The following is a 16401-nucleotide window of genomic DNA, read 5'->3' on the forward strand; positions in this document are numbered from 1 at the left end:
AAATAATTCCAACTCATGAATTTTGTGAGTTATATGACTGTGACAATATGTGCCATAATTTGCAGTGAGCATGACATTTCTTCTAAACTACTGTACAGATTTGGGTAAACGCACCATATTCCGACATTGTGGGTAATTCACCCACTTCTCAACTTTTTCCTTTATATTAAGCTTTGTCTTAGTTCCACGTAACGGTTGAAATAGTGAGGTGACTGAGGTCATACTATTGCGTGCCAGATTCCCGCACAACACTAGGTCTGGGGAGAAAAGGTTGTGATCCTCAGAGTGAAAGTCCAAGTCAAGTCCGTAGTGGCAAACCAGAGATTTTTTAGAATCAGTTCTTTTTTAATTTCCTCATTTACTCAATATTTAAACCATTTTCTTATGTGTGAATTGTGATCATGCTGGTATCCCCACACTCAGGATGATGTATGTTTTCGGTGAATTTTCCCATGCATTTTCACTTTTTTTAAGCTATTGCTGTGCACAGTTGGCGCAATGTAATGAAAATTGATTATCTTCGTGCACGTGTTCGGTGTTCGCGCAATCCCGGCCATCTTTATTTTAGAAGAAATTTTCTCCAAAGTCATATGGCAACACTGAACACCGTCTGTTTACATTTCGTATGTATAACAGCCGCAGTTTATGATTACCGTACGTTCCGTATCCGACAGGGCAGACAATCGGAAGACGCCGGGAAGAGTCAGAAGTAACCCGGACATGTCTTACATTTTATGTTCGACTCGCGTAGTCAATATACTCGCGTATATTGTCGACTAAATTAGTAGAACTATTTTAGCTTTCTAAATTACGGCGCACGGCGCATTTTTTTACCAACGTAGTACGGCGCACCGCACAGGTCGTTGAAATGACAAAATAAATTCCCGCACACCTGCACATCTTCCTGACCATGGTGGTATCCATGATATGATGATACTTTACTGCTCTACTAATCATAGTGGCAAAGCAGAGAGTTTTTTAGACTCTACCTCAAGTTCATTTTTGAGTCCTATAAGTAGACCAGTAAAGTATCCTGGATACCAGCATTATTATACTTAAGAAATTGGTTTAAATCTTGAGTAAACAAGGAAATAAAAAATGAACTGATTCTAAACAAGCTCTGGTTTGGCAAACCAGAGCTTTTTCGAATCAGTTCATTTTTTATTTCCTCATTTACTCAAGATTTAAACAAATTTCTTTAGTATAATAATGCTGGTATCCAGGATACTTTACTGGTCTACTTATAGGACTCAAAAATGAACTTGAGGGAGAGTCTAAAAAAATTCTCTGCTCTGCCACTATGAATTTTTAGTGAACTAGTGTCTAGTGAGAACATTGAAACACGTGTCAAAGACTCAAAGTTGATAGTTGACCTTGCTCTACCAAATAGTGATAAACTGTTTGTGTAGAAAGAATATTATGGTTTGAGACTTTTAAATAAGTCTGTGAATATATTAGGAATCTTTTAAGTATATTTGTATACCATTACCAGACTGGAATATTGGGCAGATTTTTCAGAATACCATGGGTAAAAAGAGGCTGTTCAAGGGTGAAGTTGGAAAATCGCGGGTGAAATTTTGGTATTACTTTAGATTAAGTGCATCCAAAAAAAGTTTTTTTTTTGTTCCATTATATGTTTTTTGGGATGTAGATAAAGAATCTGAAATCCGTTTTTGGCGGTCGGCATCAGAAAACCAATTTTTATATATGCCGATTTTTATATAATTCCTAAGATAGAATGCAAGTTGAATCCCACTGTGCAGAGAGTGGATGAATATTGCAAGATCTTTGGCGACGCTTCAGTAGCAAAATTCATGCCTTCAGAAGATCTTGCCGACACATTTAGATTGAAATTCTTTCATTTAATACGGTATATTTGTAAGTCTTTGGCCAACTATTTAAAAAAAGTAAGGTTTCCACTTTCCGGTATGTTGGATTGATCAGTATGCAGTGAAGCTTGTCCAGAAATCAGTTGCAATGAGTTCCCACCAAAAAAATGTAAACATCAAGTTTACGATTACATAGTTGCGGTCACATTAGAGTGGTCAGACTGCATTATCACATGTTCAGTTGACACTTGCTGTACAATCGGACTGTTTTTAGGGTAAAATTAATTATTTGGGGTAACACGTGCATGCAACCTTGTAAATAAGTTTGTGGCTTGTAAATAGTCTTTCATTACTCAGCGTAAATGGCTTTTCATTAAAAATTACCTGGCAACGCATCTTAAAATTACCCGGCGATGCTTAGGGCTTAAAAACCCATATATTGGCGACGCTGCATCCACCCTCTGCACCATGGGTTAAATCTTGGCCCCAATATCCGTGGATTTATAGTGTTTCTAACTTAGCCTCGGTGACCCGTATACTCTTGCAACCATGACATTGCAACCACGGTTAGGTTAGGTTTATTTGCCAATTTTGCTGATTTATGCCGAATTTTTTTATTTTTATTCAGAGCTTCGGAGGGGGGGGAGGAAATTGGTTTTCCAATGCCGACCGCCAAAAACTGATTTCAGATTCTTAATCTACATCCCAAAAAAACATATAATTAAAAAAAAACACCCTTTTTTTGGATGCACTTAATCTAAAGTTTTACTGAAATTTTCATCCTCTCAGGTGCTTCTCGAAAATCGCGGGTGAGAATGAGTAATGGGTAGGTACACTTTACATAAACATAACATAACATAGTGATGTCGGCTCTGAAGTGTAGGCCTGATGTGGCCTGTCGCCGATTCTTTTCCATTTCGTGCCTTGTTCATAGATCTAAACTCGTGTCATTTGACCGGATCTTTTCATGACTGGCGATAGTTTGAAGAAGCTACTAGACTTCCACCGGGTTCGATAAGGAGCTAGGCATTTCAAATCTGAACATATATTTTTCCATAGCTTTATCTAGTCTGTTCTTGAACGCGTTCGTACTTGGAGCGCCAACGATGTCATCGGGAAGGCTGTTCCACATGTCGGTGATTCGAAGCGAGAAGAAATTTTGTCGCGTGGAGAAGTTGCAGCGCAATTTTTTTAGCTTATAGCCGTGGCCCCTGGTGTTGGTTCTTGTTACATGCTTCAAACATTTTAAAATTGATTTTTATTTCAAGTGTCCCAGGTTCCCAATTTTCAGGGGTAACTCAAGACGCTTTTATTTTGTGTCTGGCACCTTGAGAATAGCAAATGGAATTTTGCATAGATGCCATAAGATAGACCTTGCAAAGAGCTTTAAAATGAGCCCAAACTTGCTTATGAAATGTTTTATGGTAAGAAGTTATTAATGAAACACTCAAAACTGTCCCTTATTACCCCGTTTGATGGTACCGTCAACCGGGGCTACTCGGGACGGGCGGGGTAACTCGGGACAGTCCTTCAACACGGCGTAGAACTGTTTTTGTAGCAAAACTAATTGGAATACTGCAAAACAAAATATAGTGGCATAAATGTCAACATTTTTCCTATCCATTCTTTGTAGTACTGGTATAAAGGAAGTTCAAAAATACCACATTTACTAGCTTTGAAAAATTCCTGAAAAAATGGTAAAAAACAATATTTTGAAAAGTTACCGTACTTCTGCTAAGGTCTGTAGTAAAAAAATACCATATTTGCCATATTAAAGAATTTTGCTTAGAAAAAAGTGGCGGTCAAGTGTCAGCATGAAAACTTTATTGCGGAATTTACAGCAATCCCTTGATTAACGCGGTTAATAAATCCCCGAGTTTTACCGTGTTAAGCAAAACCACGCTAATCAAACTTAAGAATATATGGGAATAATTATAATGAATCCTCAAAAATAGCAAAGTTACATAATAATTTTTTTTTCCACTAAAATTCATCATATTTTTTTCTAAATAATAGGGGAAATAAATAAAAGAAATGCGAATGAATTAACATTTATTTTTACTGAAAAACGAATCCAATTTCAATTGCACAGTAGATTTCTTTCTCTCCTGCATAATTGTGCAATAGCAATTCACATGCCTATTCAGGCCAAGGAAAATTTGAGTTTGATAAAAGTGAGCAGTAGATATGGCAGCGATCTTGACCAGTTGAAGGCTAACGAGTAACTAGAGCACCGGCATGGCGCACTTACCGGCGAACGTTGCCGAACTCGACCATTCGAGGTATGAACGAGACAAGGCGCGGTTAAACCGACTCTGTAGTCAGCACAAGTGCCTACGGAACGGGACCTTATTTAAAGAATTATTGGCTGAAATTCATAAAGAGTGCACCAGGCATCATAGAATGAAAAGTAATTGACCTAAACTATGATTTATTTCTCCAAAACATATGATGGTTGTCACTGAAACATTCCTTTCTGCTTCAGGTATGTTTTTCACGATCTTTTTTATAGTAAATTCACTTAACCCAATTAAAATGGTGTGAAACTACAAGCCATCCTGTAAGCTTACAGATACAGAAAAAATGCTATAAGGCTGCTGATATGCCATGGACAAGGTTGTTGTAAATGCTCAATGGCATGTTCATGGATACGGTAATATTGCATCAATAGTACGGTTATTAATGTATATGGTAATATCATATCAATAAAGGAAAAACCAGTAAAAATCATAGAAAATGTCATTTATTCTACCTCTACATCATCTACAATGAAAGAGGAGGACTTCAGAGTACTGTTAGTAATGGATGAGTACACTCTGCATGCTTCAAATGTTTTAAAATGAAGTTTTATTCCAAGTGTCCCGAGTAGCCCCGTAGAATGGGGCTCCTTGGGACACTATTTTTTTGCTTCTGGCACCTTACAAGTAGCATATGGAATTTTTTTGGAGAAGCCATGTGATAGCCCTTGCAAAGAGCTTTGAAATGAGCCTAAACTTGTTTATGAAATGTTTCATGGTAAGAAATTATGAATGAAAAACTTTCAAAATCGTCCCGAGTAGCCCCGGTTGACGGTACTTGCTGCATTGTCAGCGTCATGTGCTCCCAGACTTGAGCTAAAAATCAATTTAAGATGTATAAATAAATTCTGTGAATGAACTTCTGGGGGGAGTAAATAAGAATGGTCATGTGCAAAGGAAAATCTGTAAATTTTTAGTATACTTTGAAATTAGGTAGGCTTAGTGAACTTGACATAGGTATGTTGAATTAGAAATTCAGCTTATATGTATGTATGTACATGTGTGTTTCATTGAAGACAAGAATATGTTTATTGACAATTTTCTTATTGGTTTTTTCAATATATCAAACAATATTTTTTGTTTTTACTGGAAAATAAAAAATCAGGATGCCGATGGAGATTTTTATTTCAGTTGACTGTCAGTTGACTCAGTTTACCAAGTTAGGTGTTCTGTATTTTCTAGTAAAAATTAAAAAATATTTCAAGAAAATTCTTTCATTCATGAAATTTATATGCCACATCAAATAGAATCCTAGAATAATTTTAACTGTATCTCCTGTCTTTGTGATCTAGACTAATGATATAGTGAGGGCTCATCATTTAAAGTTGCACCTTTAGCATAAACATTGGCTCTGAAATTCATTTTGCAACATCCCTATCTTATCATAAGACTTGCATTAAATGCTGTCACTGGCATGTGAGTTGCCCCCAGCAGATAGGTACTACTGCTGAGAGCTCTGCTCTAAACTCAGCACTTGCAGTGGTCAATAAAAGTTATATAAACCATAATAAATCCGTTCAAAACAACAGCTTCTAGGGTTTGCTCACTAATACGTATTAAATACACAGATGTTTCAATCTCACTAAAATGTTGTTGTTCATTTCTGATCATAAAAGGGTCAAAGGCATTGTTTATATAAACTTGCAACAAATAGAAGTGCTTAGGTGACTCAAGTGGAATTTGCCATATATTATGCATGTTATCAATCCATGACAGGTGTTAATAACATAATTCTTCAAGATGACTATTCAAATATATATGGCCATGGTAATTTTACTGAGTTCAGGTATGTCTATTTTTCGTGTGTTGATGTAATATATTTGTTTCTGAAATATGAATAATTTCAGTCAAATTTTAATTAGATCAATATGTAATTTGCTGTAGTGTAAATTTAAACATTGACATCCTTTTTACCACGTTTTTCTTAGCTCACTTTCGTGTCCTTCTGTCTGTCTGTGATGATCAAATCTTGCAATCGATATTTCACCAACTTTCCTGCTAGCTAGCGCTCTGAAACTTTTAGGGAAGCTCAGCTACCGATAGCAATACAATAATCAATAGTTTGTTGCACGTTTCCAGGCGTATTTACTACCGAACCTTTCTTTATTACAGCCACGCATCCAGATAAATACGGGAACAACAATGTATCCCCTCCAATACAATTTTCTACAGAACTTCGAAAAGAATTTTCTTTTGTGCATTTGCGTGGCCAACTAAAATGAAATGAATATTATGTAGGATGGCTGACCTTTGTGCAGTAGTTATAAACTCTAAAGGAACTCACAAGCAGGGGTTGGGAACCTTTAATGCACGTCATCTTCAAGAGGATATTCGTGTTTAGACTGCGTATATCGATTATACGCTTCGTATCATCGATACATACGTCGAGTCAAGTAGGTATTGGCTCGCAACAACGTTTTTCATGTGTAGCAACGGACTAAAAAGGAGAAAATAAAATACTTAAAAAACTAAAAAGTAGAAGATAAAATGTATAAAAAAAATTTTAAAGACCACGTTTTTCATGTGGACTAAAAAGTAGAAAATAATTTTTCGGCAGCTACTGATCTCTGTTTGCTTTCATTCTCTTGGTCTTTTGTATTTCAGTTAAAATATTTTACAACATCTAAAACGAAAAACGTGGGGCGCATCTTCATTTAGGCATGCCTTAATTTCAATGTTGAATTCAACCACTATTTCGAATTACTCTATCACTATACGTTACTCCATATACCTTTGATTTGATAGTGAGCAATTTAATGGTGAACTATTTATTTAGATACTTAATGCATTTTCTTTTCAAATGTCTTAATATGCCTCTTTAGTCCACGCGTTCATTTAAAATTCTCAAAATTTGATTCTTTTAAAATTTTCACATACCCTGACCTGCATTATTCATGATTCATATCTTTACTTGCTTGAATTACTTATACACATTTCAAACTACCTATATTGGATGAAACATGATAAATCAATATACCAACAGTAAATAACAAAATTTGCTCAAATAAAATCAATGGGACAATCGGCCAACCAAGAAACTTCATGAAAGCACATGAAAATGTTAGCGAGTGTAGGACCAAGTGGAAGGCCCATTCCTAAACCATCAACTTGCTTATAAAGTTTACCAGCGAAAATGAAAAAAGAGTTCATGACTGATAATTCTAAAATCTTTTTGAAAAGATTGCGGTTAAGACCGATCACCAGATCATTCACATCCTTGAACAAAGAGTTGAGGCAGATTTCAATAGTTTCTGCAAGAGGAATATTAGTGAACAAATTTTCCACATCGAATGAAGCCATAGTCAGGTGCTGAAGGTCAGGGCATAACTAGTCCTGTTTATTTCGATATAATGTTAGGTCTTGTTTAGGTTTTATGTCTGTCTTTGAATTTTGACTTTTAAAGTGATTTTATTCATTTTTAGTTTAGTCGAACTGATGATGGAGCTGGACTCCGAAACGTTTTCAATATCGATATGGTGAATTTTCTTGGCGTTTTCTTTGCTTTTAAATTCCTTACCAAACAATTAAATACATATGCGCCCTACGTTTTTTGTTTTAGATGTTGTAAAATATTTTAACTGAAATACAAAAGACCAAGAGAATGAAAGCAAACAGAGATCAGTAGCTGCCGAAAAATTATTTTCTACTTTTTAGTCCACATGAAAAACGTGGTCTTTAAAATTTTTTTTATACATTTTATTATTGCTGTAAATATTGTTTATTCCTTATTTGCAGTTCCTCTGCTGGCAGTGTCGCATATTCATCATCCTAAGCCAGGAATGGGAGAACACGTGGACTACCTCAATTTAGTTGATGACAGCTATATCAGGCCGGACACCATCGTCTTCATTATTGTGCTCTTCACAACTGGAGCTTTGTTGTTCCTATTAGTTTACTTCGTATCCTTTATACTACACTCGTCAACATTCAACAGAAAATTCTGTATTTATGCTCAAACAAAGCACATTTGTTCAGTAATCAGTATTTCTTGGCAGTTTTGATGCAAAATTCTCGTTTATACTCCCCTACAGCCCTATAATATCCTCATGTATCAAGAATGAAAGATCCACTATGCAAACATTTTCTTCCAATGTGTTACCTCAACTGGTTCCCTTATTCATTTATTGCAACACTTCTCTTTAACTTCACTTCATGTCTGTTTGTTTGTCTGTCTGCTACAAATCTTATAATCAATATTTAACACACTTCTACTTATCCTATCGATCTGAAATTGTGCACACTTGCGTAAAGTTGAAGATCATGCATGAATCAATTAACAGAATATATAATTTTAAAATTAAAAAAAATTTTTTTTAATTTGAAAAATTGAAAAAATAATTTTTTCTTCTACAAATTTTATAATCGATACTGGTATTCAACACACTTCTACCTGTCCAATCACTCTGAAATTTTGCACACTTGTGCAAAGTTGAGGACAAGGCATGAATCAATTGACAGAATAAATAATTTTAAAAATTGAATTTTTTTTTTCATATATTAATATTAAAAAAAATAAAATTAATTTGTATTGATATATGGAAATAAAATTAGAAATTCATTGTAGATGTGTAACATAGGAGACACTCTATCCTTTAGAAGTGTTGTCTTTAAAAAGTAATTTTTAAACACATATTATTAAATTCCTAACCCTGCAGGGCTGTAGCTAGTTAGGAATCTGTCCAGTGTCTGCATGGCAAGTGGAACTTTCCCCTTTTTTCTTAGAGCCATATAATTACTTCTATATAAACAATTTCATACTCGGACTCAATAGTTGTTAATCTGCTACTTGCCCGAGCAAGAGTATTTTAATTTCAACTAAAATATCTTACTTTTAAACCACAAAAGTTAATTCAAAGGATCTAGTTTTCTGAATTTTCTCTGTTGTATTTCTTATTTTCATCATCGATAGTGGCTACTCTGTTCTCACAATTGAAGAAAAGCCATTGTCAGTATGATTCCTCACTAATTTTTAACTTGCCAAGCATCTTGTTTGAAAATATCTAATTATCTGTGAAATTTGCTGCAAAAATTTAAATCTCTGTGGGTAATAAGAACTACACAGTCCTATGAAGAATAATAACATTTATAAGAAAATCCGAAGGCTATGTGGTCCTTGCTGATGATGATGAAGGATGGTTCTATAGTTTTTAGCAGACACATGGAAACAATGTAGTATAGCAACAAAAGTGTTGCTCTTTCTGCTAAATGTTCTACTTTTCATAATTAATAATGATCATAGAGTCTAATAAAGGTCTAGTGCATGGCAAACATACGTGATTTGTTGCTTCTATTTGGAAAGTGATGAATGTAGGTATATGACTGCGCAAAATTTTACTTTTACGTTTGTATGTGATGCTCTATTTACTTGTTAACTTGTCTGGGCCATATTTTCATGTTGCATGAATCTGGTCTAGTCTTAAATTTAAATTCATGTTTTCTAAGCACTATTGTATTCATGGCCAATTCTTTTACTGCCTGTATTTACTAGACTAAAAATTTTCCTCCTTAACCAAAGCTCTCAGATCATCACTCTATCGGACTTGGAGTGTGATTACTTGAATGCCCAACAATGTTGTTATAGACTAAACTTGGTAAGTAATGTACAAAGATTAGTATCACTTATGCTAACAGCAATTATTATTATTCTATGAAGCAGTTATCGTGGCGCGTTTAGTTCAATCGAACTTGGAGGGCACGTTATGCATTTAAGTTTAATAGCAAGCAAGACGTAAATAGACATGAGAATGGATAAAAATGACTAAGCACTTGATTCATAGGCTCTACGACATAGTTTCGTCTTTAGGCGTCAACAAAACACCTGCAACAAAGAAGCCGATGTTACGGAAGCGGCACTGTCCAGATTCTGGCAGTGGCTACCGGGAACGCTCTGCCGTCTACGGTAGGTAGATTGTGGATAGAACGACGAGGTCCGCTGTTGATGACGTGCGCAGTCGTTTTCTAGAGGATAGATGCGACACGAGCTGCACACATTCCGTGAGATAAGGAGGCGCCAGACCGTGAAGGCATCGGAACGTCTGAACAGCGACCTTGAACTGCGTGCGCTGCTGCTTGCGTAGCCAGTGAAGATCGCGCAATACTGGCGTCATGCGGTCGAATTTTCGCTTATTGCACATGATTCGCGTAGCAGTGCTCATTACGGATTGCAATTTAATATTTGCCGGAGTCGGCAGTCCATAAAGTGTGGCATTACCCTAGCCCATCGTGGACTTTTGTAATGCCTCGAGAGACAGCGGCTGAAGTATTCATCGCAGAGCGCCAAAACAAGCAGTGGTGACTTTGGCAATGTGATTGTTCATAGAAAGTTCCGAGTCTAGCAGAATGCCAAGGTTGCGAACCAAAGACGCAAGCATGACGAACTATTTGCACACTCGAACAGGGTTTGCCGGAAGCTGATGCTTCTGCGGAGCAGTCACAAACTATATAAAGTCGGTTTTTGCTTCATTGAACTGGAGCCGGTTGGAGTGCATCCAGTATGAGACGGCGTCTATGCAGACAGACATCCGGTCTTGCAAAGCTGTAGCATCAGCCGGTGCACAGTAGCCATAAATTTGGTTGTCGTGGGCGAACATATGCGGATTCAAACTATGTGAATCAATCATGTGCAATATGTCGACAGTATATAACAGGTAGAAGATCGGACCGAGATCTGATCGCTGTGGCACGGCGCACCTTCAGCTCGGCGGTTTCAGTCGAGTGGAGATGCACCCTGAAGGCTATATATGCACGAGACTGGACTGCTGAAGATGGTTATTCAGCCTTCGAGCCACAACGCATTCCGGTAGTTACGACAAAATCGACAGGTTGGAGATGGGTCTATATGATTTGGGATCAGAACCGTCAAGTTCTGTTTTTTTTTTTTTCAATAGAGGCGTAAAATAAGCTGATTTGAATAACTCTGGAACAACACGGTCAGTGAGGCAGCGGTTGAAAAGTTCGACTAAAAAAGGTGCTAGTGATAGGGCATTCCCCTTAAGTAACGACGTCGGCAACGGATAACTGGCACACTGCGTATTAGGCAGCGCGTGCGTTGCAGCGATGACATCGTCAGCTGTGACGCAAGGGAATACTTGGAGCACGCAGTCGAGCGGCCATGGCACAAATGTTGCCGGTGGAGCATCGGCAGACGACGCTCGCACAGCAGAAATTTTTTTCTTTTCAAAACACCGCATGGAATTATACCACGCTTACGTCACCCAAAGCATCTGTATGACCTCTTCCCATAACTTTATCCAGCGAATGCCTCATCGCTTGAGGGTCGCTGCGTTGCGCGTCGACTCTCTGCTGCCAAAATGGCACTTTCAGATCTAAGAAGGTCGACAATCCTCCTCCAGCCCGATGCAAACCGAGTCAGCGTTGTAATAGGTCTCGGTCAGTAAGACCTGGCGAAATTTTCTCTCGGTCAGCGAACATTTGTTGAGGCAGCCAAACAATAACCGGCGACACGGCTGCACACAGTGGCGATCAACTCCAACGTAAGGCAGGTTCAGCGCAAATGATTGCATCAGTAGCGACGGCCTACTGCCAGTGATGACGAATATACCGTTGTCGCGCACTGCTCGATGTGTGGCAGCAGGACGCCAATTTCGGCTGGCACAACATCCACGATAAAACATGCGAGGCTTGGGGAAAATGAGAAAATCTACTTTCTCGCAGTCGGATGGATCAAGGGCTGCAGCAGCAGCCCTTTCGCTTCGCCGAGTAAGCAAATGGCGCCATGCATAGCAGCCAAATTCATCTTGTGTCAAAAAACAGTGACGCACGTCTACAGTCAGCTCGAAGCTGAATATAGCGAACGCCAAAACGAAAACCACAATGTATTCTCCGGTCGAAAACACGCTTACATCGACGGAGCGTGCGTCGAGCAAGCTACGCGAGCTACACGAGCAAAACACGTTAAAAACGGAGCCTTGGGATGTTCGTCCACTCCAGCCACGTTCACATTCAATCCAACATGGCCGAACAAGCTAAGATGACTGATCGGTGTTGGAACATTAATAACAGGCGCCCACAGTCAGATTTAATGGCAAATAATTCAACGTCAGAATATCGTTAAAGCGTAATCTTCTTAGTCAGAACTTGCTTATAATGATTTTCAACGCAGTTTCAAACAAGAGTGTTTCAAATTCTTACACTGACGCAAGTCAAATACAGAGTAAACCAAGCACAGCAACACACGTCCGCCTGCAATCACAGCAGGTGCAAGACTCCATTAACAATAATACCATAGTACCTTTCAATATTGAATATGTCTGTGAAAATTTATATATAACATACATTAAATATACATACAATAAGATATACACGAAATTGAAACCTATCTTTTAAATTTAAAGTTGACTGACATATGCTTAGTTACATTTTTAAATACTATTTTTAGTTCTTCAATCTTTCCATGCAAAATCTACCATTTGAATACTACTGTTTAATGACAGTCAGTAATATTGCAATGCAACATCTCAATGTACTATGCATCACTTGCTATAGGTACTATCTCTGCTATAAGAGATTGAATTAAGCGCTTGAGTGTCCATCATTCATATGCATGTATGATTTTTATTTTCATTTGCAGTGGGTGATTCCGAAGCTGTGTGCTCACATCATAGCCTCTTTGGTGCTGCTCTTCTCAGGACACTACTGGCTGGCTGCCATGAACAGCCCAATTGCTCTTGTTTGGGCCAGAGAGTACGTCAACTAGTAAAAGTTTTTTTCAACATTTCCCCTCATAATTGATTTCCACTGCATAAAAGATGTGAATAAATGTATGATGAATAAAGTAAATGTCATGAATCAAAAACTAACGTGAATGAATGACTATTTTGATCTTTTGTGGTTATTTAGACTAGAACTATGGCATAGATTTACTAATGATTATATTTTGATCAGGTACTGGAAAATTCCATCAGGAAACTTTGGAGTGTATGATCCCACCGAGATTCACAGGATGGGTAAACTCAAGCGACACATGAGAGACGTGTTCGTGGGGGTCATGTACTACCTTGTAGCCTTCTTCATCTACCTCTACTGGTGAGTGACATGTACTATCTTGTAGCCTTCTTCATCTACCTGTACTGGTGAGTGACATGTACTATCTTGTAGCCTTCTTCATCTACCTCTACTGGTGAGTGACATGTACTATCTTGTAGCCTTCTTCATCTACCTGTACTGGTGAGTGACATGTAATGCCTTGTAGCCTTCTTCATCTACCTGTACTGGTGAGTGACATGTACTATCTTGTAGCTTTCTTCATCTACCTGTACTGGTGAGTCAGCTTAGGGTCATCATGTTGAGATAAAGTTGTAAAATTTGTCATAAGATTTTTTGTTGTGATGAGATTAATAATATTTTTTTGTAGATTGACGCACTAATTCTGTGGACATACTTGCTGTATAATGAGGTATTGCTCCCATGTGTGACTGTTAGGAATATTCTCGTAGATGAAATTTATTAAGTTATGGTTGTGAGAGGGATTCATGCTGGTTAATTTCCCTTCTTCTCATGATAGTACTAAAGATAATTTTTTTCTTGGCAGCTTTCTTACGCATTTGGTGAGCTACAACCCACTTCCAAAGCCCAGATATGAAGAAGAGGTTGGGCTTTAATGCTCAAGTGTTTCATCGCCCCATATGGATTATATATACATTCATATGCCTCTACTTCTTACTCAGCAAAGCTGATGTTTAATTAGGGGCTTTTTGCTACTTGTTTTGTACCTGCATGAAATATTCTTTACTGCATTCCTTTCATAATTCTGAACGCAAAGGCTATGATTACTTACCTCTCTCCTCTTGAGTAAAGGCCTCCCTTCTTAATTTCTTCTGACTCCTTCACAATTATATTCGTAGCGTTGAATGAGATGACTTGTGTCATATACCTCCATGAATTTATTTCCACCTCGTCTTCTCGTTATTTTTGAAGCTTTGTCGAACGCGTCATGAGTATATACCGTATACATCAATCTAAAGCCTTCGTAAAAATTCAGGCTAATTTACAGCATGCCACTCGTACAAGAATTTTAAACCTAAATTTGTTTTTAGGGGTTAACACCATAGCTATTGATGTCAACACTTCATTTTGTACGAGTTGTTTTGCTTTAAGTCTTATTCAAGGTAACTAAGTGACAAGCTCATCAAGAAATGCGTTTCCTAAAATTCTTAAGGCCTGCAAATATCAAAGAAGCAGTCGACCGTAGTTTGTTTTAAGGCATTTTGTTTGATCTCAGTAGATATCATAAGAAGGAAGTTTGCTGTACTGACATAGCAGATTGTACCTTCAATGGTTTTACTATTAGTAAGCATTGTAGTTCTTAGTAACGTATTCTAATGTTGAATCAAAATGTTCTGTAATTTATAAACCAGCTAATTGATAAGTTATTTAAGATCCCAGTTGTTTCACTGCTGTAGACATAGGCTTGATTGTTAAAGCCAGATGCTCTGATTATTTGACTTGCTTATTTCGTGATTGAACTCAAGTCTCCATCTCGGTGCTCATAGGATTGGGTGAAGATTTTGCGTTTTTGGTCTCTATATTTCAATCGAACGAAGTAATTGAAGACAATTTCCTTTCGTAATAAGTAATACTATATGTTCGTACTTAATAACGTAACGCTTCAAATAGGACTATTGTGTTGCAAATTATATAAACGAATTTCTCTTCTACAAATATTGATCATTGTTGAATAGTTTTATCGTTCTTGCGATCGACTTGTTGATAACTCAGTCTCTTATTCAGGATGAAATTTATAACTGAATTATTGTATCTAATTTTCGTTTATTCATATCACGATCTCATTTGTAATCGTATATAGGCTTAAACATATTAATGTATGCGTTGGGCGGTATGTGAAATGGCATATTAAAATAAAATTATTTTTGTGATGAAAGTAGGAATTGCTCCAAAATTTATCAAATTCAGAACAAATAGCAATATTAATGGCCGAAATTACGTCAGATCTAATTATGCTCGGCATTACTTCTATGTTGGTTCAACTGCAGTGGCCTCCTGCTCTAGGGCTCTTCATTACCTTCCAGAAATAGATTCTCTTCAACTCCGCCTGGAGCTAAGAAATAAAACCAACAACTTTCCTGAGTGTTTCTGTTAGACTGAATAATCCATGACTGTGCAGTTGTTGTTTGCCTCGTGTTGTGTTTTGTGTGGCTAAAGTGCGATGACGTTATAAATAAGGCCCTCCCACACGCCGACCGCCTCGTTACTATTCTACTAAAAGGTCTACCAAGAATTTGTCATTCAGAAAGGAATAGTTCAGCTGAGGATATATTCTTATATCTATCAAGGATTACGTTTTAAATGACATTGTTATATTGGGACATGCTGCTTGCTATTTAGAGATGAAATTCTTTTAACATGTTTATCAAGAGTTTTTTTATGTATGCGAGTAATGTTGACAAGCATTGAGCAATAACCGCATTGAAGTCAGCGCTCCTCTTATCCAATTATGTAGAACTGTTGGGAGCCATGGCGGCCATGTTTCATTGTTACTGTTATTCAAAAAGATTAGCAAGGATTGTTTATTCACGCCTGCAAGCTTTAGTGTTTTCGAGTATTTCCCGGGACTAGGTGGCACAGTCCAATTTTCTTTCTTTACAGTTTACATGTGAGTTTTATAGACGGATATAGGCTTGTGCTGTGATTATACGAGTCTTTACGTAGAGCATGATAGTAAGTTCAGTGTACCGTAGTAGTATGGCAATTTCAATGTAGTTTTGTTTAAATTAATCTTGATGTATTAACGATACACGCAGTTCTCTCGCTCGTTATTGCCACGAATGCAGTGTTCTATAATTGTATGGACTAGTAAAGATAAAATGTAAACTGTTATGAAGCGAAATTCATCGTGTAATATTCTGAACCGTTCATGTTATAGCTGTGTAATGGTTGTGGAAATAAGAAGCATCATTCGTTCTAGATCTACGAAATCTACAGCATGGAATTATTTTGGTTCTTTCGGTACAAAAGAATAAACACTACCATTACCATGCAATAGCCGCTGAATGCAATTTTAAAATAAATGTAATTTTGAAGCCCTTTGAAAACATAAACAGAAGAAGTCTAGAAGTCTTCAGCGGACGCAGTGTTTTTTGCGTAGATTTGCAGCTTCAAACCATGAACTTGACATTTTAGCCTGGGGTGAACCTGGCAGCTTGAACAGAGGTAAGTTGTCTTCAAGTGGCTAGTCATGCTTGTCTTTCTAATTCAACATAAACCTAAATATCCTGTATTTCTTGACCTAATTAGGA

The 16401-nt window shown here is 37.3% G+C and overlaps 1 protein-coding gene across 1 annotated transcript; it reads left to right on the plus strand.

The window, feature by feature from the left end:
* The first annotated feature begins 5396 nt into the window (after positions 1–5396).
* On the plus strand, positions 5397–16373 carry LOC108668241 (protein cornichon homolog 4). Its single transcript, XM_018155413.2, has 6 exons — positions 5397–5912; positions 7862–8025; positions 9649–9717; positions 12717–12829; positions 13031–13171; positions 13677–16373. The coding sequence occupies exons 1-6, from the start codon at positions 5867–5869 to the stop codon at positions 13744–13746; spliced, it is 603 nt and encodes a 200-aa protein (XP_018010902.1). The 5' UTR covers positions 5397–5866; the 3' UTR covers positions 13747–16373.
* The last annotated feature ends 28 nt before the right edge of the window (positions 16374–16401 follow it).

The sequence above is a fragment of the Hyalella azteca genome, unplaced genomic scaffold (assembly GCF_000764305.2).
Source record: "Hyalella azteca isolate HAZT.00-mixed unplaced genomic scaffold, Hazt_2.0.2 contig5104, whole genome shotgun sequence".
In the NCBI taxonomy this organism is placed as follows: Eukaryota; Metazoa; Arthropoda; class Malacostraca; order Amphipoda; family Hyalellidae; genus Hyalella; species Hyalella azteca.